This window comes from Strix uralensis, chromosome 5, assembly GCF_047716275.1.
Source record: "Strix uralensis isolate ZFMK-TIS-50842 chromosome 5, bStrUra1, whole genome shotgun sequence".
Classification (NCBI taxonomy): Eukaryota; Metazoa; Chordata; class Aves; order Strigiformes; family Strigidae; genus Strix; species Strix uralensis.
In genome coordinates, this window is record NC_133976.1 from 53,838,966 (window position 1) to 53,864,644 (window position 25,679).

Here is a 25,679-nt window from a genome sequence, read left to right on the forward strand (position 1 = left end):
AAGCCTGTATAAACCTCATTCTCTTAATGTTTGTTGTTGGGATTCTGAAAGCTGACAGTGAAATGGGCAAGAATCTGTCAAGAAGGTATGATACTAGAAACGGTGATCACCGAATGCTGCCACTGCCTGCTTCTCAGCTTGTGATACTGAAGTTATATTTTTGCTTTGCTGGATAAATTCTGCTTTTTTTCAAAAGGCGAGAAGTGAAATGAAACAAAAAAGCAGGCCTTTTTTTTTATTCCAAACACAGCAAATAATCAATTTTTAACATAGTGCTTTGCAGTTAGAGTCTGCCATTCAAGTGATGGCAAAATTGGAGGATTTAAATTTTCTAGTTATTATTTAATAACAGAATTTTATGATAACAGAAGTCTGTCCAAATACAAATTTGCTCGTTTAAAATAGATGACAATTAAGGAAACAGCTGTGTTAGAGGAACCTATGGCTTTATCTCATGCTGTCCAGGACTGCTTAGAGTGGAAGCAGACAGTGGATGAACTATTACTGAAATCTTTTATCATTCATCTTCTCTCATTTATTCATTTGTTCTGTTAATACATTTATAATTCAAGTCACACCCTAATAAAAATGGTGCCTATTTTGTACCACAAGACTTATGTTGTGTTTTTCATCTCCCTTTGTAACTTCTATCAAGAAAGCCAATTCCCACATTGTATAAGAAATCAAAACAATAAAGAGTGGATATGTTTTCTTCTTTAAACATTAGATAAGGGATATATGCACTGTTGGTATAACTCTACTGACAGCAGGGTACAGCCATATCAAGAAAGAATATGGAACAGGACCTGTATACATAAAGTGTATATGGATCACCTGGATCTTCTTCTGTGGTATCAGAAACCTGGCTTACCTGAACTACCTAGGAACAAACTTCACTGTAGAAAGAATTTTCAGGATGTCTCACTCACCTCCTGAAACCTACCCAAAGATAAATAAAATGGATCATAGCTTGCACATGTTGTCAGAACATGATTTTAGGGAGGTAGCTAACTGGGCAGAAATCAGATATGCACATTGCAGTGACCCATCTACAGCCACTTCTAACTATAACAGCTTTATACTACCTTAAGAGGTACTACCTCAGATGAAATCAGAAGAAAAGGGAAATATTCTCACAGACAATACCTCATTTTTCATCTTATACTACAAGACACACATTCTTCCTAATCTCATATCAATACTTAACTGACTAATTCCTAATTTTAACAAAGACCCTTCTTTTGGAAGATATATACAGTGAAAAACTAACTCAACTGAAATCAATGGCAAAACATGCCCTAACATCAGTGAGATTAGGAATATATGCCAGCCTCTGAGACTTAAATCACTTGAAGACATACTGGTCAAAATCAGTAGGTTAATAACACCTGTCAACAAAACAGTAATCAACATAAGACCAGAAACACGGGTGAACTGTGCTCCTCTAAGAGACATACTGTTAAAAAAGCTAATCTAAATCGTCTTAACTGTACTCCAAGAACTATGATAATAATGTTAGAAATAGAGAAAATGGGTATGAAAATGTCATGATAAAACAGAACTCTGAAGCTGCCCATATTTTGGGAACGTGTACTTAAAGAAAATAAAAAGAACTATTAAATGTCAGAAAATACTTAGAAAATAAACTATAAACCTATAATTTATATTATAGGAACAACTATATCAGCAAACACTCTCCAGGCATAATTTTCAGAAATCTTTTCTTTTACATTTTTGAAGGGTGCTTAAAACAAGTACTAGCTGTACTGAAGAAAAAAAACCGAAATGAATGATAGAAGAGCTATTGTATATTTTATTCTTCCATCAGCACTCCCTTAACCTTTATTAAAATGCCACATGAAATTAAAAAATCCAAACTGCAACATATGCTAGTGCATTAGACAAAATTGCTTCTGATAAGAAGTGTGCACTCTATCCTGTGGCAGTAGGAATGACAAATATGAAATGTGTCATCATTGAAACTCAGTCAGGAGAAGGTTAGTTTGGTTTCCAATACACTGTGTTCTGGCAAAGATTTGTATCTTGAAGCTGTGTGATCCTTACATCTTTATAAATTAAACTGTTAAAACAAGTAAATTGAGAAATTCCAAACCATAGCCAAATTCTCTCCATATGGTTCAAACACAGGTTGAAGAAGACGAAGAAGAGCTGAGAAAAAGTATGTATAGGTCTTATAACTAAGGCTGGGCATTATATTTCACTATGAATAAGATATTGACTGAAAAATACAGCTGAAAACTGTTTGATAATTTTCAATTTTCACTTTAAAGTAAATGTCACTAAAAAGCAGGTTAATAAACAGTAACACAAAAAAAATATTTTCAGCTGGAATAAATATAACATTTAATTGAAAAAATATATCTGTTTTTTGGTTTAACCCCTTCAGATCTTATTATACTTATAACCTCACTATACTTTTCTTACACAGAAAAAGGGAAGGATATTAGGGCACAGTATGTAGGTAATATCATGCAGATTTCTATACAGGCCAATACCTTAAATGAATGCATGAGTACAGAAATAAGATAAAATAACCTGAACATACTGTGATAGAGACTACACACCCTTGGAAGACCTCTATGCAACACTTTACCATCCTTTGGAGTCCTCTAGCCACCATGACAAGGCAGTACATAGACACATGCATAAGGGCAATAAGAGATTTTCAGAATCATTCAGAGGCTGCCTAGAATTGCTTCTTGAAGAGCTGCTGGAGAGCTCTGACTTAGACAAAGACACTATGTTAGGGTTCCTCTGTCTTGACTTCAGTTGGCCATGAATACACTAAGATTGGAAATGAGAAGCTTCTTAATCACTAGAACAGAAATCAGTGTTCCTGAAACAGACTTCTATTCAGAGTAGCAGGCACAAAATCCCAGCTATTTTTAAGATGTATCTTGAGAGGTTTATTAAAGGAACTACACAAAGGCTAGAACCTAACTTTTCTCCCTTTAAGGGGAGTATCCTCATCATGTCAGGGCACTGTGAGACTCTTACTCATTCTTCCGGGCCTAAGAATCTTTTTCTGTGCTAAAGGAAAAGGGGGATTAGACTGTATAAAAGACCATGAGAACTGGGAAACTTTACTTAATAATGGGAGCATTTTTCTAAGGCCAAAAATTACTTAGAAGAGAAACCAGCTGCTGCCTAAGAAAGACTTCAGCTATTAGGTTGTTATGGAAACACAAGCCTCTTTTGTAAGTTATCTACACCAAACCAATGCATGGCTCACATTACAATACACACCTATGCTTTGTGTTCCTTATTTACAAGCTCTGAGTGGCTCTTCACACTCAACATACAGATGAATTGTACCCTTTGGAGATACTGTCTCCTTGAGTAATAGACAAAAGAATACATCATGTCAGTCCCTGAGGCACTAATAAGATTTAATGGCCCTGACCGGCCTTCTGAGGTTCTCCATTCACATCCCCCTTCCTGAAGACACCATTTCAGCTCAGTCTAGGGCCTTTAGTTCCTGCCTGAGCTATGCTGAAGGAGTGCCTGTCTTGTGCTTGTGCTTATGCCTGCATCTGTGGCCTGTGCATCCAGATCCCAACGCATGGGCTGACTTTCCAGCTTGACCTTGGACCTGGTCTTGTCATCATGAACATTCCCAGCCATCACCAGACCTGATCCTGACCTGCATATTGACTTTCTAGTTTGACTTTAGATATACCTCATCAGCACGAACCTGCTTGATGATCTGGGCTCTTAGCTGAACCTGGCCATGATCTCTAGGTCTGCTTTGCTCATGGGTGGTGACACAGGGCCCTGACTAGTGAAGCCCCTGCCTTGTCAGCCATGGTAGTCCCCTTCGCTCCTGGCTCCCCGTCCCTGAAAAAGCATCTGGCCTTTGCTGCTCCCCGAGACATCAGGCCTGAGACAGTACTTTGGAAATTCAGCACTCATGGCAGGTAGGTAGTAATGATTTTGAATATGCATCACAATATCAAAAGCTTTCATGGACAATCAGTTGCATCAGAAACACTGGTGTCAAATTAGGCTAAATTTCATAGACTCTAGCTATTTTCAGACAGTTCCAGAGCAACTGTTATATATTGCAGTTACTCAGCTTGATAAGAAACTCCCTCCTTTATTATGTTATGCTCTCTACACAGCTAAAATGATCTTTCTCAATCACTGAAAGTATTTAATCCTGAGGAGTTAGACTGTACGTCACCTGTTTAAATCCACTATAACCTGCTACCTCTGGTTTAAAAAGCATGCTCAAATGAAATACATCTCCACTAGCAGTCCTTCTGTTTGAAGCAATTTGTGTGAGTAGCCTTCAGAAGGTTAGTGCATGATCCTTCAGATCAATTATGGTTTCAAAATGATGAAGCATGGGTGACTAAGGCTAGCCTCTTGAATTTCTATTCATCCAGGCAATTTTGTATATCTGGCAGTGTGATGGTTCCTTCTTGTGGCCACTTTTCACTGGTTTGCTTATAGCTAAAAGATAACTGCAAAAAAGTGAAGGTATAAATTCATTAAATAATAAAAGATGCATTTTCTATCTTATCTCAATCTGGAGAATTAAAATGTTCAAATATTCAGGGTAGGTGCTGTGAAGATTTGTTCCTGAAGTCAGTCAGAAACTGATGACATGACAAATAGCACTTTATTTACCAAACCAAGTATTTAATGATTTGAGAAACTATATAGAAGACTCATATTTTAACTCTGATAAAAATGTTATCACAGCTAGGCCATTTTTCAGTTCAGGTTTCTACAGAACTGTCTCCTAGGTATCAGTATGATACTGCTGACACAGTGTTATACAGTAGACACAAGAATGAAAGTAAACGTGAACTGACACACTGGCTACAAATTTCAGGTTCATTTTCACTGTAATGACAGGAGAGGGATGCCAGGCTGAGGAAGCAAAAAACCACTAATGTTGCAGTAGGTAGACCATATTAGGGAGAGTTTGATAAGTCGTAGTAATTCAGTGACAAGCATTTTTTGTTAGTTTCCCTGCTGTGATTATGAGGCTGTAAGAAAAAGGTATCATTAATTACAGGTTTATTATCTTGCATCGTCCTCCTTAGAAGTTAGTGGAATTTAAGTGCAAATTAAGTCATTTTTCTAAATAACAAAAACCTCATGACTGACAAGAGCAAGATTTCTCCAAAGTACATTTAGCTGGGTAGATGACCAGAATAGCTGCTAAGGTATCTCTTCCTTTATGTTTCAAGTCCTTGCCTTGTGTTTGTCTGCTACAGGCTAGTGACAACACATCACATATCTAAGGACATTTTTATCCTCTTGACAGAAGACATATCTTAGATGTAACTGGGTAGAGTAGTTGTACCAGAGCTATCTTTAAAATTGCTGACTTGGGAACTGCTGACTGTGCAGTGGCTGAGAGTTCAGCAGAAGTGAAGCCCCTAAGTATTTACCTTATTTCTCAGCTGGATTTTGCAGCCCACACTGCATTGATACAGCTGAACTGATTCCAGAGTTGAAGATGGCTCACTAAGGTCTCCTCGACCTGCAGCCACAGTAAAGTAACATAACTGGAAAAAATAGGTCCTTGAACTAGAACTCCCTTGTCCAAGAATGATTTTCATGCAGTTTACAGACAGCAGTGTCACTTCATGTTATTCAGATGCTGTATTAAAACCTTTGTTAATCTGCATGGACAGATCAATTTTCCCAAAGGAGGATTTTTTTTTCACCAAGTTATTAATGAAAATTAGATTTTGAAAAGTTCTCTCTAATTCCTAATGATACTCAATGAGACCTAAAACAATTTTAAGTATTTTAGTGTATATATAAAAATATTTTAGTACTGGCCATCATCATTGACTGTTATTAAAAACGTAGCATGTAGACTGCCACCTGGTGTCACTCCTAGGGAGTTTCTGCAATAGAAACTATAGAGGCAGACTGAAAGAGATATGATCTCTCTATTGGATATGGATACACACTTAACTCCAATGAAAACAATACATTTATTAACATTTCTTCTGTAATGTAGCTCAGATTTCATTCAGTATTTCTGCTAAATAAAGTGTATGACATTATGAGGTGCAAGGATGGAGTATGGTACAAAATGTCCAAGCTCCCAAGGATGCAAGTCTGTAAGTGTCTTCAACAGCACAGGCCCCAATGCAGCATAATGCTGCACCTAAACTTCTGCTACCAGTATTCTAGACACTAGATAACTGATCAAAAACACACTAACTTCATGATGATACTTGACAATGCCTACTTTAGCATTAGAATAATCCAGTGCCTTAAGCTTTAGCCATTTATTAAAAGTTTACACCTTTTCTGAGATGATATGTTGCTATAGTTCACAAAATTTAATTACAGTCTTAAGATCAAAAGGGCAATATTAATGCATGCCTCATGAACTAATGAAATTTTATGGTTATTTTTCAAGGTTAACTATGTCATGTGATTTCTTTTGTTAATCAAGGGCAGTCTAAAAATTAAAATTACTAGTAGAAATGTCTAGTTTAAGGAATAAGGATGCTGTTCTGAAATAGCCAAACAGAAAGATTAGTAAGAATGATTCATGGATCAATGAATTTATGAAATTAATTTTATGACATTGATTTATGAAATTTTAAATTCAAATTTAGATTTTATTTAGCAAAAAAATTCATCTAAAACAGTGCGGTATCTCAGAATATTCCTATCAAGTCTTACCTGTTAGTTTAAAAGCAGAGATACTGAGACAGATATGCTAACACACTCTGTCAACCTTGTCCTATCAATCTACCGAGAAACAACAGCTTAACTTGAACTCAGACAAACATGTAGACCTTTTTACTCTTAGATCATTCCTAATTAGAAGCAATTGTTTTAACTGCCAGCATAAATCAACAATGTAACTGTTCTTTTTCCTATATAAACCTAATTTCTTGCAAACAGAAATAAAACTCACAGAACACAGGATTTCAGAAGTGGAAGTAACAAACTTTATGACTACTTTTATTTCCTTTCTGCTCAGTTTTTCTCCCTTTTATCTAACAATTTACCATTTGGTGCATGGAGTTCTCATCCTCTGCTATTCCCTACTAGTTCAAGAATAAGATTCAGGAAATTAAAAATAATGTGGAGAACTACAGAGCAGTCTGTTTTTTTCCCCAGTAGATCAGAGAATGATGACTGGCAAGGTGACTATTCCCAACTTGTTAGGAGTTTACTGGCAGGGCTGATAATAGTTGCAACATGCAGCTCTACAGCTTGAAAGGCCAGCAAGAATGACCTTTCCTCTCAATACAGGAAAGAAGAATTTTCAATCATTGAGTGCAGTAAGTCTCATTCTACTGCCAAGAGGTAGTAATGCCCCAGACAGTGGGGAGAGTTGATCAGAGTGTCCTACAGCATAGGGAAAGGAGACTGACAGATGCAATTTTTTGTTCAAAGTGCTGCCTCATGCTCTGAGATGAACTCTACACATGACATAGTATGGCAATTTGAAACAGTATTCCCAAAGTCAGCATGTCTCAGTGATACAAAACCAGGGGAATTTGGAAAAAAAATGCATGCAAATTAGATATTTGCTTTAAATGAACGATCTCTATAATCATAGATAACTTATTCAAGCAATAAATCTGTATGAACTGAAGTGGCAGACTGACATTCACATACAATTATGTGTAGAGTTAAGTATCTTATAACTGTGAGTGACATGGCTGATTTCGTTTGGGCCATTCGTAGTATAAAATAACAGCCAGCATGATTGCAGATACGGCTTACAAGCCAGGCCAGTTAGATAACTACTACATTTAGGGCTTAAAATAAAATCACCTTTTGGAATCTGCTTATCTATACAGCCAAATGTTCTCCTCAACAAAATGCCAAGGAAAAGATCATAGTGGTATATGGAAAACCAAGACAGAAGGAATTACAGTACATTTGTATTGTCAACTCATTGACCTTGTTAGATCTTATAAAGATGATGGGTGCCCTCATGAATGTCCTATAGCTTCCTTAGTTATTCTCTGGCCCTCTGATACACACCATATTTAACCATATGCAAAACATATTTCCAGATTAAGACCTAAAAATGTTCTTTTTTAGGATCTGTTTTTCATACTGATGTTAATGGACTTACTATGCCTAAGAAAAATGTTTATGTTTAGCAGACAGCACGCTTTCAAAGCCTGGTATTTTAACTAGTGAAAAGTCTATCATTTTTTAGGTACCAATTACAATGGAAAGCTTTGTAGTTGAGCCACATTACTACAGAGGCAGATAATGAACTTCCTTGGCCAATTTATGGGGTAGGGATATGGCAGTCTTCCCATTGCAATAAGTATGTTTATGGTGATTAATCAAGCAGAAGTCTGAAAAACAAGGATAATTTGGCATTTTCTTCCTTTACTGAACAACAACTTGTAACACTGTCCTGCACACTCTGCTAAGTTTTAAGATTATCAGAGTCAAAAAATCATCAATGAAGTAAACCTTCAGTTACACAATTAGTCATGCTGATCTTCGAGTCAGATTCTGGTCCACTCTATGAAACTATGCTATAAAGATGCTATCTTATTTTGTGCCACCTCTTAGATCACTGTTCATAATGCAGGTTCCCTCAATCTTCTTTAGCCCAAATTTTATGGAGAGGTGGGAATTATGATTCACTCCACCTCACCTTCCAGACTCCAGAGCTGTATCATGATATCTGGCCCTTATATATACTATGCCCGATATCGCTCTGGCACTCTTCCAATACTAGTTCAGCTGTGAAATCAAGAAGGTGCTTCCCCTTACACAGATTAGATAGGTAAGATGATGTTAGTCAACAATCTGTCATTCTTGTGCATTTCCTAAATCATGATTCATAATCAAGATAGCACAGGTCAAAAAGTCAATTTCCCATTTCAAATAGGTCTGTGCTGCTGAGAACTGTCACTTGTCAAAGCAGACTCTCAGTCCCATTACTTATAGCAAAATTATTATATTCTGAAATTTCTGTACCAGGTGGTGACTAATGAAAAATTCAAACAAAGGTAATGGAAGAGTGCATACAATTTTGGAGAACACAAACAGAGTCTTCAAAGATAATATTATTCATCTGACTCAGCATAATTCCATTGTTTTTCAACTGTTGTAACTATTGATATTCAAACCCGTATAATACAAACAGCAGCCTGCTGAACTGTCATTTAATATTTCTATCAAATCTCATTCACTGTTTCATTTTCAAAAACACAGCAGATCTTCATGTTACATGAAACTACAGAGTACTTTAAATTTTGAATTAGTTGTATAATGTTGCTAAGTACTTCATTAAAAACCAGAAACAGGTTCGTAAATAGATTACTGCAAAAGGATGGGCTTAGAGAAATTTGATTTCTATTTTGGCTTTTTGCAATCTTACATCTTCCTAGGAAATTATTTAAACCTCTGCTTTGTTTTCCGTTCTACAGCATTTTGCTATTAATCTCTATATTGATATTAAGTTCTTATGGTAGCTAATAGAAGACTATAATCATACTGTGGTAAGTAAACAGAGTGCTGCATTCTTAAAACTATTAACCTATATGTTCTATATATAATTCTATACCTTCAAATAACATGACACTTACACCAAAGACTATGTAAAGGATTGTTTGGTGATTTACCTGGTCTTGAGGAAGGAACTCTTGCTATCTCTAGGGAACAAGGTTTTTTGGTCACTGCTATGTCTATCGAATCACAAAGACTGCTGTCATTTTCTGAAGGAACTGCATCCAGAGGTACAGAGGATATTGCTTCCAATGCATAATCTCTCTTCTTTGAATAAGATTCCTGAAATGCAAAAATTTAAGTAGGTAAGAGAGATATTTCTCAGATGACACAGGAAAAGAACCAGATTCAATAACTCTGGCTGGCAGGGTTTAAAATGCAGCAAATTAAATACCACATCCAAATTGTAACAGACTGGAAGAATTACTCACATACTAGAAGATAACGTTTCTTGTTTCTTTAAATTTTGGTGCAATATAGTTCTTGTTTAGTTACAGAAATGTCTTTATTCAAGAAACTTGGTCTTTACCAAAATCTCCAACATAACTGGTCTTGCCATACCTGTTTTGCTAGGTTCTAATTCAGGGGATGTCTCTTATTCAATTTTTTTAATTATAGCTCATGAAAGTGACAATTACATTATCCACTACAATTACTTTCTCTTTGGGGATGGTTTTACAATATGTTTATATTATACATAAGAAAGCTAAAGATATGCCATCTACATTTTGATGGCAGAATTCCAGGTTGTGAATGAACATGAATCACTGCTCTGTATTTGAGTGAACAGCAATAATGGTGCAAGGTCACTTAACAGTGATACATAAAGTGAATTCCCATCATTAGTAAATGTTGAGGGAGGGAAAAAAGAATTACTCAGTAATTTTGCTGGTACACTAAACTGTCCAATCAAGTGGCCTGTCTCTGCTTCAGAACATGAATAAGAAGATACCGTATTGTTTCACCAGAGTTTCTTGAATTGTGATTTTAATCTCGGCAGAAAGCAGTTGCATGGGCAAAGCCATATTTCCACATCTTTCTTACACTGGACATACAGATGCCTGGGAAAGCCAAGCACCTCACATCGATCAGATATGATAAAATAAAATGCAAAGGGCCAGAAAGCACCCTGACAGTTAGATATTATCATAGAACTGCTCAGAAAATGATCAAAGAATGTGATGACTAGAACAGAATGTGGAATAACAATTTCTTCAACAAGAAGAACTCATATTACCTATGGTAAACTATGGCTGTAGATAACAGTCCCTTTTTTAGGTAAATGATTTATACTGTTAGTGGATCATTACACAACCAAACTTTTTGCAGTTTTTTCCTCCTCATTGTGTTGTGATGTGATTTTTATGAGACTTCATAATGTGGTAATAACTCAAAGCCTCTCAAAGGATAGGGTTGACATGGTAGCAACAGGAGCTCCACTTCAAAATTCTACTGGATGACTTCAGTAGAACCAAATTTTAAATCCTAGGTTAAACCACAACTGAATAAAGAACTTGAAGATGAATACAGGAAACGGTTAACAGGGAAAAAAATCATACAAAGTAAAAGAAACAGAAGACTAACAAGCATTTGCAGTAAAAAATGAATATATACTAGCAAACAAGATTAGTGGTCAGTGTTCAGAAAACATGCCTAAAAGAGGAATGCAATTGTGTCTCTACCTCTTTTGCCCTTTCCTGCTTATGTGTAAACAGAGTATGAGCTCTGTGCATTTGCAATCTTACTGATATATACTAATAGTAACTAGTTTCAGCTAGTGGACTCTAAAGTTGTAACAAGGAATTAGGAAAGGTCATAAGTGGGTCTACTGCAGCTCCAAATACAACTTTTTAAACTTAATCCATGTCATTCCTTAAATTAATAGAAAATTATTCCTTCAGGCCCCATCCTGTAGAAAAAAACCAAAACAAAACGCTATTTTTTTTTTTAAATCCTGCAAATAACTGCATAAAATGAAGCATGGATATTAGGGAGAGTAAAACTTAAATCAAGAAGTTTACAAACACACAGTTTTATTACTGGAATAAATGTGCATGAGTTGAAACCTTAGGTTTAAATTACAGAAGATTTTAAAAATCTTGCAATTTATAAATAAGAGCACTGTTAAGTCTGTATTACATTTCTGCCTTTTTATCACAATAACTATAGAAAATATTTGTCCCTAGACTGCACTGTGTAATGTGGAGGCATTGAAGTGGCTGAAGTGCAACTGCAGGACAAGTCCTTCCTACCTTGAAAAAAAGGAATTTTTACCTTGTCCATTTAAGCCTGCCGTAAAAAGACAGAGGCAAAAATTTATTTAACAAAGCAATGACTAAAACAGCAGACTTCAATTTAATCCTTGTACATGCAAGTTTCTATAAGAGTAAGTCAGAATGTCAAAACCCTAGTAATAGTAAATCTGCCTAGAGAAGCCTATGAAGAAATACTGCAGCCTTAATATTGTCACCAAACACTGAAGTGAAACCCTGCTCAGCTCCTGAATTCAGCTACATTAAAAAAACATTAAAAATTGATACACAAAACATAAGAATAGACATTGGATCATACTTCATGTCTATGTCACCCAATATTCTGTCTACAAAGGCAGCCAACAGAGCTGGCCTAGAGAACAGTGAGACCATCACAAGACCAGGACAAGCAAGTACTAGTAGTTCTCCTCCTACAACTCTTTGAGGCTCCCACACTTCATAAACAAAAGGTGCTGACTTAGTTTTGTGTGTCCACCAATGAAATTTTCTAAAATTACCTTCTCAAGTTTCCTTCAGAGCACACGTCACTTTTTACAGTTTGCATGCACCCCATTTTGTTTTTAGTTATCTCACCAAGTTTGACATCCCTAATTCTTGTACTTTAGAAGGCAATGAATGGTTGTTCTTTACTTATCCTCTCCTTGTGATTTCACAGACTTCTATCACAATTCCCTTGTCCTCTCCTTTAAGGAGTGAGAAGTTCTAATCTACTCACTCAGTCCAGGCTTTTGACCATCTCTGTCACCCCTCACCCCCCCAGTCTTCAGTGATGTGGCAGGGATCAGATTTTCACATGGCATTCAAGATGAAGGTTCACCAAGTATTCTTACTGACATAATGATGTTCACTCTTTTGCACCCTACTCCTTTCTTAATTGCTCTTCACATTCAATTTGATTTTCTGCATGTTATTCATCATTCTGTAAATAACATTGCAATAATATAAATGTCAAAGAAGAATAAATAAAAATGATGAGGTTACTGAGAAAATGGTTGGAAGCAAATTGCTGACAAGTAAATTCTTCCTAAATCTCTCCCTAATAAAGCAAATATGATATGCCAAGCAGAACTTATATAAGTTGGAGTCAAAAAAGAATTGTCAATACTTCAAAAAGTCTGGAATTCTATCAACTGATAAAGTGAAGATGATAAGCCTTAATTAAAAAGTGCATATGTAGCAAAAAGAGACAAACTTCTTATTGATGGAGAAAAACAATGTAAAGTCTTATGGTTGCTGCAATATGTTCTCTGTTTTGCAGGTACTGAGCATATTCTAGAAATTCTTTTAAACTCTAAACTAATTCAAGTTAGGTGTTAGCAGAAGACATAAAATTGTCTTCAAGTATCAGGCATCAAGCAGTATGATTCTGTTTTTTTATAGGATTAAAAGCTCTACAACATTCTTCTCAATATCAGTTCTGTTGTCTCACCTCACCCACTGCAATAAGTAACTCTACAATAATCCTACACATCCTAGATATTTTCATCTGCATAATAAAATCTTCCAAACAAATATTCTTCCATTATAGTTGAATAATCTTGAGTCCCGAAATCAAAATAATTTGGTTTTTGTTTTTGGTTTTGTTTTTTTTTTTTTTTTTTAATTAAAGATTATTCAATCTCAGATTTCTGTAAACTATTCTAAAAAGTCAAAGATGACACAGGTAACTGACCAGCACTTTTAAGTCAGGATTAGTTCTTATTTGAAATTACAACTTCATAAAAGTAAAGTGCTGGGCTGCCAGTACATTAAAATAAGTATTTTTGTGGAAAGGATAAAAATACATACACAATAGAAATGACAGAAAAAGAGAAGACTGAGAGCAGATGAGTCACCAGGAAAGCATTAGAGAACAGTTGCCCATACTGATAAAATATAAATTAGATTTTTGCCTTGTAGAAAGAAACAGCAATGTGAGATTGAAGTTGCACAGCACATGCCAGGGACACACTGTGGCACTTACTCAGGCCTCCAGTCAGCTGGGTCTCTTCTGAGCATATGCTTGATGGTATAATATCTATCATATGTAATCTGAAACCTAAACATGACTAGAAAATAGAAAGGGGGAGAGGGGAGGGTGTGGTTGTTGATCAGTGGGAATTAATTTACTTCTAAAGTATCTATATGACAATTGCCAATTGTTATATACAAGTGTGAAACAATATTTCATAACATGAGTAAATCTTCAAAAACTACATGATGTTGAGTTAGGCCTTTTTTCCACATTTCTGACAAGCTTCTAGCTACTCTTGCTTCTGCCTTCTAGATACTCTTACATTCCTTATAAGAATCAGTTTGAATGATGTATGCTCAAGGACTGAGATATAAGCAGTATATACAAATTTGTGTTTGTATGACCTAAGAATAAAATGATAGAGGCTCAGTAGGCATCTAATCTGAACTGACATTCTAAAAGAAGATAGAATTTGTATTTAACTGAAAATTTTTCATACCATCCATCTCCTTTCCTATAGAAATCAGGTCAGTTGAAGTTTTATTATTTCCCTAGTACACGGGACAACACATCAGAGTTAGACATTACTGCCAGATGAGCAACAGCAGAAAAGCTGTCCTCTAAAGATGTACATCTCATTCCTCACAGTGATAACTCATGTAGGTATGTTGTGTCTCACCAGGCAATTATTAACTTATTTAAAATTTATAAATTCTAAATTTATTAACAGTTGTCTTGACCTCCTGGAGTCTAGGTTACTCACAGTTGAAGGCCACACTGCATCATATTATTTGAAAACTTCCTAGATCTGAATTTGCTCAGGTCTCTCTTTTGATATTTGACTTCCTTGCCATTAAACACTAACTGTCCTCACAATTTATGTAAGACACCGAATAAGAAAAGGTTAGAAGAAATAGTTATTTTAGCCTTAAGGCACTTTATAGAAAGTACGGAGAGCAAGAATGACCCTATGCACATTTATACTTGAAAATATAAGTTAAGGACAACTGGTTTAGAAAGAGAATGATTAGGGGGCAGTTTCAATGGTCTTAAATCATATTTTCAGATAATTCAGACTTTTACAGAAAAATTTATGGCTAAAATTATTGATTATCTGCAAACATATAAGAATAAGAAGTGCAACTAAGATACCCAAGGTTTCCTTTCTTCTGAATAATAAACATTAAAGAGAAATATTCCCATAAATGTAGAAAGGAAGAATGAAATGTATCTGTCATCTTTAGAAAATTTCTTTTTCATTTATGTAGATAATACTGCTATTAAATTCTAACATACCCCTTGAGATCCACCAGGGTATTGTATCTTCTCCCCTGGTCTGCTGCATGTCAGAGGACCATTACGAAGAATCCAAGTGGCTCTTCTTCTATCGTAGTGGGATAAATTCTGCCTAGTTGTTCTTTAGAAGAGTACTATGATACTCCTATTAATAAAACTTTGGAGAGTTATTGATCCTATACACTCAATAGCAACCCAAACCTGATGATTGAGCAATGACTATTCTATTTGTCTCCTTTATGTCATAGAATCATAGAATTATAGAATGGTTTGGGTTGGAAGGCACATTTAAAGGTCATGTAGTTCAATCCCCCTGCAATGAGCAGGGACATCTTCCACTAGACCAGGTTGCTCAGAGCCCCGTCCAACCTGACCTTGAACATTTCCAGGATGGAACATCTACCACCTCTCTGAGCATCCTGTTCCAGTGTTTCACCACCTTCATTGTAAAAAATTTCTTCCTTATATCTAGTCTGAAAGCGTTTGCATCAAACATACTACTTTATGTTTGTAAACAGACTGATGTATAACATTGTTGGATTGGGACACTTCACACTGAAATATTCATGGTAAGTACACAATGATTGCTGAGAGGAATCAAGAATTCAAGCAAGAAGGAAGTCCTGACCAGTGACTGAAGAAAATTAGGGTAGTTTTTTTAACATGCAGCAAGGTGGTGAGGAGAATGCCCAAACCTGAAGGGTGTTGTGTGAGTTTGTCACAACAATATACTGCGCAAAACCAAGTGAAAGTATTTCCTATGTGATCATAACCCAAAACCACAATTAGATGGTGAAATATTTCTTTTGGCTGCCTCTCCATTGAAAGAAATCAGGAATATTACTATAATTTTATGGCTAGTAATAACACTTTTATCTATTACTAATAATTTAACCAAAGTAACTTTTATAGTATCGTGTAATTAGAATAATTTTTCATGAGTCAAACTATGATAAATGTTCATTGTTATGACAGCTAGAAACACTTGAATATGTAATTTGTCATAGAACAGATAATAAGATTCATGATATATTACAGAATCTGGAAAATCCCCAATAGTCTCATTTAAGTGTAATGACACTGGAGGATCTACTCTGGTCTGCACAAAGTATTTATAATATAGATTTTTAAAGTGTATTCTCTTTTACCCTCTCACCAAGCACCTGAAAAAGTGGATTTGCTGTTGTAGGAATAATAGGTGTACAGTTATCTGAAATAATTATTTTCCTCCAGCACCTGAAACAGTCTTTGTGAGTAAGTTTCAGCAAGCCTTCCACAGAGCTGAGAAAAATGTTCATTTTAAAAAACATATTAGATTTGTTGTCCTGTATATTTATATTGCTAGAAATGTAAAGATGATGCATAAATTTTAGAAACCATCCCAAAAATTTAGATCTGCTTTTTCAAACTTTGTGTTTGAGGAAAAATGAGCATTATTTATATAGCACCCCAAATGTAGGTTTATCCTCTCCTTTTCAAATGCATATTTTCTCATATCTTCTTCAGAATCTAAAATTCCATATGAAAACTCTACAGATGTCAGTCCCTGAAAGCTAAAGGTTCCTACAAAGCGTTACAATACAAAACTCACTAATGTAGCCTAAACTATAAATGTCTGAAAATATGGGTAAATTGTGAGCATAATGAATGCAGTGTTAACCTCAGCAGCAGAAACATATCACTATATTTTATGCAGAGTTTTTATAATTCTATCTGGCAGATACTCAGAATTTCAAATAAAGCTAGATTGTTGTAGTCATGTTACATGCTTTCCCATGCATACAACATTCAGGCCATGAAAAAGAGCAGATGCTTCCTCTAATAAATAACTCACTGTGACAAAGAATACACTGCAAGTCTACATAATCTGGTTTATGCAAATGCTAATGGTTGTGTGTGGCAACGTAGTATAATACAATAACTGGTTTAATAAATGATTCTTGGTTTAGCTGAACAAAATGCAATTACAAACTAGAAAGTAATTTCCAGGTTAAATATCCTCCCATTTTTCCCACTGTTTTCATAAACAACGTTAAACAAAAAAAACCATGTCTTGTTTGAATACCAAAATATAGGAAAATGCCTATTTAAAATAACAGCTATTATATTAAAAAGATAAAATGAGCTGAAACCTCAGCTCCATGGAAACAATACTTCTTTGTAAGCCGCTTATGCTCTAATGCCTAGGTTGTAAACACACACACACAAAAAGCAGTTAGCTCAACACATGGAGCAAATTTTGGTAAATTAAAAAAAAAATCACGATGAAAAAATTAAGAATAGAATACTATGCATTACTAAGTATGATAATAAAACCACTAATTAATCTTTGTCAAAGTATTCAGATAGCATTTCATAGACAGAACTTCATATATGAAGGAGGGCCCATAAAAACATTTATTTTCATACATTTATTTACATACTTTCTCTAGTAAGTGATAAAATAACTCATTGGAAAGTGAGAAGTTTGGGCCAGAAGATGTCTCAGAAGGTGAATGAAGAGGCTCAGAAAAGTGTCACAGTTTCAAGGGTGTTAGCTTCAAAGTTCAAAACACACTGAACAGGAGGAAGGCTCTCCTGGTATCCATGGCAGTCAGAAGAAAGAAACTGCTTTCCACTTTTCCAGAGACTGATAAATATGTGTGTACTTTGTCAGGCTCTGGACTTCATTTGGTAACAGCCCAAAGATTTGAAGATGGTTATGAAGGGACATTTTACAGAATATCAGTTTGCTACATAATCAGACCTCTTCACTAAAAAAAAAAAAAAAAAAAAAAAAAAAGGATCACAACAATTTTATAGAAAGAGTGGTAGATCTCCTGACTTACAGGAATCCCAGTAGTATGTTACTAACAACTGACAGATTCATTTTGAGCATCACAGAAAGTTTTTTTAGTCACCGTTAAATTACTTTCCCCTAAACCAATAAAAGAAGTATCTTACACCTTGAGTTAATGTTTTTGAATGTGCCTGAGAGTAGGTGTGAAATATGCAGAGAAAGACTGAATGAGAATTTAGAGTTCTGCCTTTGGACCACAAGGCAGTGAACCATTCATGATTCTTCTCTACAACTAAAAGACCCATAGGCTTGGTCCAGCTCTTAGGCAAGTTTTGTCTCCTACTCTACTAAAACCTACCAATCTTAGGTTTCCAATAGAAGCAGTAAACTTGAAGGAAAAATAATCCCTCATATCAGAAGGGGCAAAACCATAGAAAATGTTAGATATTGAGAAACCCTGAAGTGGACTCAGTATTTACTAGACAGCAAATCCAGAAAAAAATCAACACACTACTCTATGGTAAACCGACAGGCTGAAATTTGCTCACATTTTATAGATTCATTCCTATCAATTACTGTGCCAGTAAATGAAAAATATATGGGTTGCTGTGGAGGGGAGAGAGGAATTGAATACACCTAAGTAGATCTGGAAGAAAAACACATCATCTGTATGAATAGTAATTTTCACTATTCACTAATATTTCACTATTAACATCAAACTGACTTGATTGGAGGGCAGATAACATCACTAAAATGAGACATTACAGAAGACATTTTCTTTGAAAAGAAAGCTTTACCACCAAAGTGTGTTAATCCTTTATCTGTTATGAATAATCTGTGCATTTTTAGAAAGTATTCTGTATCTGCCCATGCATCCTGTTCTGAAGTCATGTAAATACTTTCACAAATTTGCATAATAGAAACCAATTACTTGATGCCATACACAATGGATTTAATAGAAGCTACAAATAAGCATTTGCTATTTCAGGAAAGGGAATCTCCCATGTTTAAAAGTTTTCCAGCTTGATATTGAAGAAATAAAAATTTAATTATGCTTGGTATAAAAGATATTATTGCAATAGTATAAACCAAGACTCTCTTAAAAGAAACCCCTCCTACACATGTTCCCATAGTAAAACAGAAAGAACAAGAAAATGTTTTTCCAAATATTAAAGTTATTGAGAGTCATATTATAAAAAATTAAAAACATTGTCGTGAGTCATACCTTTATCTGGTACACAACTGAAGAGAAAATGAGATACAAAATCAACAGAAGAACAACATTTTGAAATTGTACTTTAAAGGTCCCAGGATGCGTGCAAAGTTTGTAAAACTTAGTACTTTCTAATTAAATAGGACTAAATAACCTTTGTCTACAGCAAGCATGGTATTTCAGCAGTGTGAAAACCTACAAGAAAGAGACAGAGGTAAATTCATACTGTAAGTTAAAATCAGTATTTTAAAACTGTAAAATAAATTACTCCATTACAATAGGAGAAATATGCACAATAATAGTAGACAAATGTTAATACAATGTTGTCCATATCTCCTATGTTCTTAAAGAACCCAGTAATTTCCCTATTTCAAACCATAGTTCAGAATGGGACCCTATGAACATTGCTGTTTCCTGGCCAAAAATGTGCCAAAATCCACTAACAATCATAACGTGGATATTTAGCTTTATGGATATAAAAGTTCCATCATCCAGTGCTATTTTAACACGCTGCTTACATATTTGGCAACTTTATGATGATTGACTTGGCCATGTTGAACTCAATTAGCTAAGACTGAAATATAAGGACAATACATCAGCATAGTTACCTAATTCACTACTGATCACTGAAGGAGAAACATCCTGATAATAAACATGCTATTTCCTTATGGCTCTTTAAATAAGGAATCCCACTGTTTTATGTCAAAGCTCTACTGCTTTAATTGTTACTATAATGATTTCTATGGTATGATAATCTACTTACTTAATGCAAAGACTTAGCCTTAGTTATTGCATAATGGAAACTGAGAATGTGGAGATTATATAAAATGAAGTGAATAAGGATTATAACGGAACCAATGTCACATTTTCAATGAAATTTGAATTTAGGAAACTTTCTATAGGTTCACTGCAAGATTTCAGTTTCAGAACAGCTACCGCAGAATCATATGTCTATTTGGCTGGAATTAAGGAATCTTGCCGATTTGCAGTCACACTAGCTATATGTAATACTTTTACTACAGATATTCCCTATTAATTTTGTGTGACCTTCCTTCATATGTGAACAAGCTACTATGTTTCACATAAGCAAGATGGTAAAAAGTACACAAAAATCATTGCCTACTGATTCTATTGCTCTAGGTTCTGATTCAACTAATTTCTTGTATTTCAACAAATGAGTAACTCAACTTCAAAATAGCAATATAAATGCTTAAAGTTAACATACATTTAAGTAATTTGCAAACTCAAGATCCTTTCATAATTTCACGATGGGGAAACAGAGTTGGTCAGAAAAAGAAATCTGCTACTCAGAAAGCCTGCATGTCATGTGGAGCCACCTAAAGACAGACAACAGGAAACACTTGGCAGCAGATCTTTCTGGGTTTAAAACGAGATTCTAGCCATTTACAATCCAAACTGTGGAGTGTCTGCAGGTCTTCTTTGGTCATACAGTCCTGATGAGAAATAATTAAGATAGCTGTCCTTAAGAGTCAGCTCAAAAATCGTTCATGCACTTTACAATAAAACATTATTACATTATTTTGTTTCAAAAGAAACAAAAAAAGATACACTCGATCTGTCCACTTTGGAAGTGGACAGAAAGGAGTGAAGGAAGGCCTTCTGCTTTGTCAGATGTGAACCCTCTGTGAGTGCCCTGGTATTTCATTTGCACATAAATTCAGCTCAAAAGTTAGGAATGGAGTCAAACACATCCCTTTACTTCATGTCTCATTCTGGCTGGCTTCCAGTGGCTTCCTGTTCAATATAAAAGAGCAATCAGTTGAACATCTTCAGAGATGTCCACACTTTCCCATTGATACAGGGAGCAGAAGCACCCAGATGGGTTTCTGAATGAACTTTCTAATGTCAATATTTATTCATCACAATACAAAAACAATAGCTTTATGAAAACAATCTGAATAAAATAGAATTTAGGCACCTGTCCACATACAAATGGATTACAACAGTTTACTCAAAAAGCTTTATGTGTATAAAGAACTTAATTATCTGCTGAACATAAAGGCCGGTTAGGGACGAAGCTAGTGGGTTGCAAGTACTTACACAATTAGGTAGACTAAAACACTGTCTGAGAGTTATGGACTCAGTTTTGCTAAATTCAAAATTAGGTAGAATTAAACAGGACTTAACATTGCCTAAAGATTTTATTTTCTCTCTTCTTTTTCACAGTATAAAATGCTGTGAATCAGAAATTATGAAGCTATAAAATAATAGCACCTCCAAAAATAATATAGTCAACTTGATACTGTCAATTCATTAATTTACCTCCATGTCTTCACACTTATATCCTTTATGTTGAAAAACATTGCAAAATGCCTGGTGGACTGTTCTGGTTATACAAAGAGACATTTATAACTTGTTTTTAAAAAAGCTGTCTCCCTCTTTTTCCAAAGTAACACAAGTATTCCCTACATTATTTGTACCATAACTGATATTGCTATTTAATATAGTAAGATTTTATGGATCAGGACTGCTTACTGCTTCTGGAAAGTGAATAGAGCATTTGCATTCTACAGCAATACAAATGATTAACACCATTCTAGGTAGAAAAACAGAAAACACAACATTCCTCATTACCTAGCTGAATTGCCTCTCTGAGAGACCTTAAAGTCAAAAGATGTATTTGACTAGAAGTGGCAGATCATGTTTTCTATCAATAAACAAATCCAAAATACCTTATCATGAAAACATCCAACAATGTAGTCTTACATACTTCCCTTTGGTATGTCAAATATGGACTCTCCTTAACTTCAGTTTCATTTTATTTGACTACCAATTCATGAGTTCATCTTAATTATGAATAGTGGAAAAAAATCAGTTTCAGATTTTAAGAAACTCTTACCCTTAGACTGGGTTTGGATTTTTGTGAACACATAAGTGTCCCTGATAAAGTTCTGTATGTATGGAAGCCCAAAGGGGATTAAGCACATCGATGCTTATGCTTAAGTAATTTGTTGAATCAGGGTTTATCTCATTTTCAGATTCAGATTTTCAGATTCAGTTTTCAGTGAAATACAACAGCCAGACATGACATAAACCCAAGGCACACAATTTCTTTTGTACAGCAAGAGAGGACTCACAGTTACAGCCTACAAAGTTGTTCTTTTTAAATGCCATTACCAGTCAGGTCTTTCTTCAGAAAGAAATAAGGTCCTATCAATTTTACAGACTTCTCCAGGGACTTAATCTATGAAGCCATGAATTTCTCTACTACTAAACTACTAAAAACTGAATTTAAAAAAAAGCCCTCACAGTTTCCAGTATTAGCTTGTCAGTGGTTCTCAAATATTTGTACCACTAACAAAAAAAAAAAAAAACCAAAGAAACTAAAGCCAAACCAGAAAAAAAAAATTGTTAGGCTCAAAAAGGTCCCAAAATGTCTCACTGAACTGCAACCTTACCACAGCATGACTTAATGGCTAATCCATGTAGTAAATCCATGTAGTAATCACAGTGCCCAGATATCAACACCCAGTTTGGTCAGACTAACCAGGAACTTCTACATAAGTTTTCAAGTTTCAACATACTACTTTAATATTTCTGTTCTGAGGCAGATGAGGTTCAAATTTGAAGCTTTTAATATGAAGTTGAACTTCTTTCATGTACAAAAGCATTTGCTACACATGATTGCTATCCATTCGCTGTTCAATTCAAACTGTTCTTTTTTTTCCATTTTCCCACAATTTGTCAGGCAGTACTGAAAGCAAAAACAGTCCCTGAAAGTGTGTCTTCTGGTTACCACTAAATTGCAAACCACAAAATGACAAAATGCAACAGAAACTAAACTTGTGAGGGGAGGGGAATCTCAGTCCACCTCACTCCTAATAGCTTGATGCCAGTGCCAGCAATAGATGCCTAGAGCCTGGAAAGAGATCACAAGTCAGCAGGGGAACACCTGAAGAGCAGCACAAAGGAATTCCAGCCAGTAAGTCAGCTTCACTGGGAGCCCAACTTAAATGCTTCTATGCAAAATGTGCATAGCATGGGGAATAAACAAGAGGAGTTAAAGACATGCACACGCCTGCAGGTCTATGATCTTATTGACATCACAGAGACATGGTGGGATGACTCTGTTAGGTGTTGGAAGCGTGAGAAAAGCAAAACAGTGAGAAATCTGTAAAGCCAAGGACAGATTTATCTCCTGATCTACTCTTTTCTCTCAAGGGATGATTTCTGCAGTAGCCTGTTGGCCTTGTTCCTCATCCTCCTTTTATTCTCACAAAACCCAGCTGCACCACTCACTTTGAGCTGACCTTGTTTCTCATCCTCCCTTTTTTCCCCAAAAAAACAGCTGTACCCCTGGCACCAAAGAATGTACTGTGTCGTTACTCAAAAGATAATGGCTTGACTACAGTCCCACCCACCCACACATACAAACTAAGATAACTACTACCCCAATTTTTTACCTAACTTGGAGGGACGATAATCCGACACCAAATTGGAGGGTCAGATCGACAGGTTTGTGCTCTCGCCGCCCCCCCACCCCCGCCCTCAAGAGACGCCTTTTGGTAAAATTTCCTCAGCTATGCTGTGTGTATACCCGGGAACTTGTTGTGTGTGATTGCAATTGTTTTTCTTTTGTGTAGTGCTATATAGCCAACCTGCAGTTTGTGCATTTCTCGTAGGCAATCTTAAAGGATCTGTAGATGTTGCATGAAAATAAACCGTACTATTCGTGAATCTGACTGCTTCTCTTGAACGCAACCAGACTTACAGCATATGGGTGTTTGGGCTGGGTCAGACCTATAGTGATGGCCACTAATCCGCACTATTCGTGAATCTGACGGCTTCTTTTGAATGCAACCAGACCTTCAGCATATGGGCTGTTCGGGCATCCGGGTCAGACCTATAGTTACAGCCCCAATTGGCATACCTATTAAGGGATAAGTTCAGTCGCCCCTAGCCCCTCTATTCTCTGAGGACCGGCTAGAATGCAAGGGGATTTATCTCTTACCAAATTTATTCTCACCCTAAATGCAACAGACTCCTATGACTGGAGTGTTGGAATGGAAGGATACAGGCTCTTTAGGAAGGTCAGACAGGGGAGACAAGGAGGCAGGGGTCACCCTCCATGTCATTGACCAGCTGGAGTGCATGAAGCTCTGCCTGGGGATGGATGTGGAGTCGACCGAGAATTTATGGGTCAGGATTAAAGGGAAGGCAGGGACAGGAGATGGTATAGTGGGGGTCTGCTATAGGCCACCTGACCAGGATGACTGACAGGTTAAGGCCCTCTATTGACAGATATGAGCAGTCTCACGTTCACAAGCCCTGGTCTTCATGGGGGTTGGAGGGACAACACAGCAGGGTGTAAGCAATCCAGGAGGTTCCTGGAATGTGTTGATGGTAACTTCCTTCTCCAAGTGATAGAGGAGCCAGTGAGGAGAGGTGTTATGCTGGACCTTGTTCTCACCAACAAGGAGAGGCTGGTGGGGAGCATGAGCCTCAAGGGCAGCCTTGGCTGCAGTGATCATGAAATGGTGGAGTTCAAGATCCTTAGGGCAGTGAGGAGGGTGCACAGCAAGCTATCTTGGAATTCAGGAGAGCACACTTTGGCCTCTTCAGGGATCTGCTTCAGAGAGTAGCACGGAATAAAGTCCTGGAAGGAAGATGGGTCCAAGAAAGCTGGTTAATATTCAAGGATCACCTCCTCCAATGCATTCCAACAAAGAGGAAGTCAGGTGCCAGAAGGCCTGCGTGGATGAACAAGGAGCTCCTGGACAAACTCAAACACAGGAAGGAAGCCTACAGAGGGTGCAAGCAAGGACAGATAGCCTGAGAGGGATACAGAGAAACTATCCGAGCAGCCAGGGATTAGGTTTCTCTGGGAGAATGAAATCTGGCCAGGGACGTCAAGGGCAAGAAAAGCTTCTGTAGATATATCAGTGATAAAATGAAGACTAGGGAAAATGTGGGCCCTCTCCAGAGGAAATAGGACACCTGGTTACCTGGGATATGGAGAAGGTTAAGGTACTCAATGACTTTTCTCCTTTGGTCTTCATCAGCAAGGGCTCCAGCCACACCATCCAACACACAGAAAGCAAAGGCAGGGACTGGGAGAATGAAGAACCACCCAGTGTAGAAGAAGATCAGGTTCAAGACCATCTAAGGAACCGGAGGGTGCACAAGTCCATTGGACCTGATGAGATGCATCCACAAGTCCTGAGGAAAGTAAGGCTAAGACACTATCCATCATATTTGAGAAGTCATGGCAGCCCAGTGAAGTTCCCTCTGACTAGAAAAGGGGAAACATAACCCCCATTTTAAAAAAGGGGGAAAAAAGAAGACCCAGGGAACTACAGGCCAGTCAGTCTCACCTCTGTGCCCAGAACATCATGGACTGAACCCTCCTGGAAACTTTGCTAGGGCACATGGAAGATAAGGAGGTGATTGGTGACAGCCAACATGGCTTCACTAAAGGCAAATCATGCCTGACAAATTTCGTGGCCTTCTACAATGGAGTTACATTGTTGGTGGATAAGGGAAGAGCAACTGATGTCATCTACCCGGACTTTTGCAAAGCATTTTACACTGTTCCACATGTCATCCTTGTCTCTAAATTGGAGAGACGTGGATTTGACAGATGGACCACTCACAGGATAAGGAATTGGCTGTACAGTCACACTCAAAGAATTGCAGTCAGTGGTTCAA

At 36.5% G+C, this 25,679-nt stretch overlaps 1 protein-coding gene across 2 annotated transcripts in view; it reads right to left on the reverse strand.

The window, feature by feature from the left end:
* Positions 1–25,679, reverse strand: part of ANKS1B (ankyrin repeat and sterile alpha motif domain containing 1B) — a 446,786-nt gene that overhangs the window by 300,563 nt on the left and 120,544 nt on the right. For both annotated transcript variants that reach the window (XM_074870829.1, XM_074870833.1), the window contains exon 10: positions 9,612–9,777. In XM_074870829.1, coding sequence (XP_074726930.1) covers positions 9,612–9,777 — 166 coding nt within the window. The remainder of the gene's footprint in view (positions 1–9,611; positions 9,778–25,679) is intronic.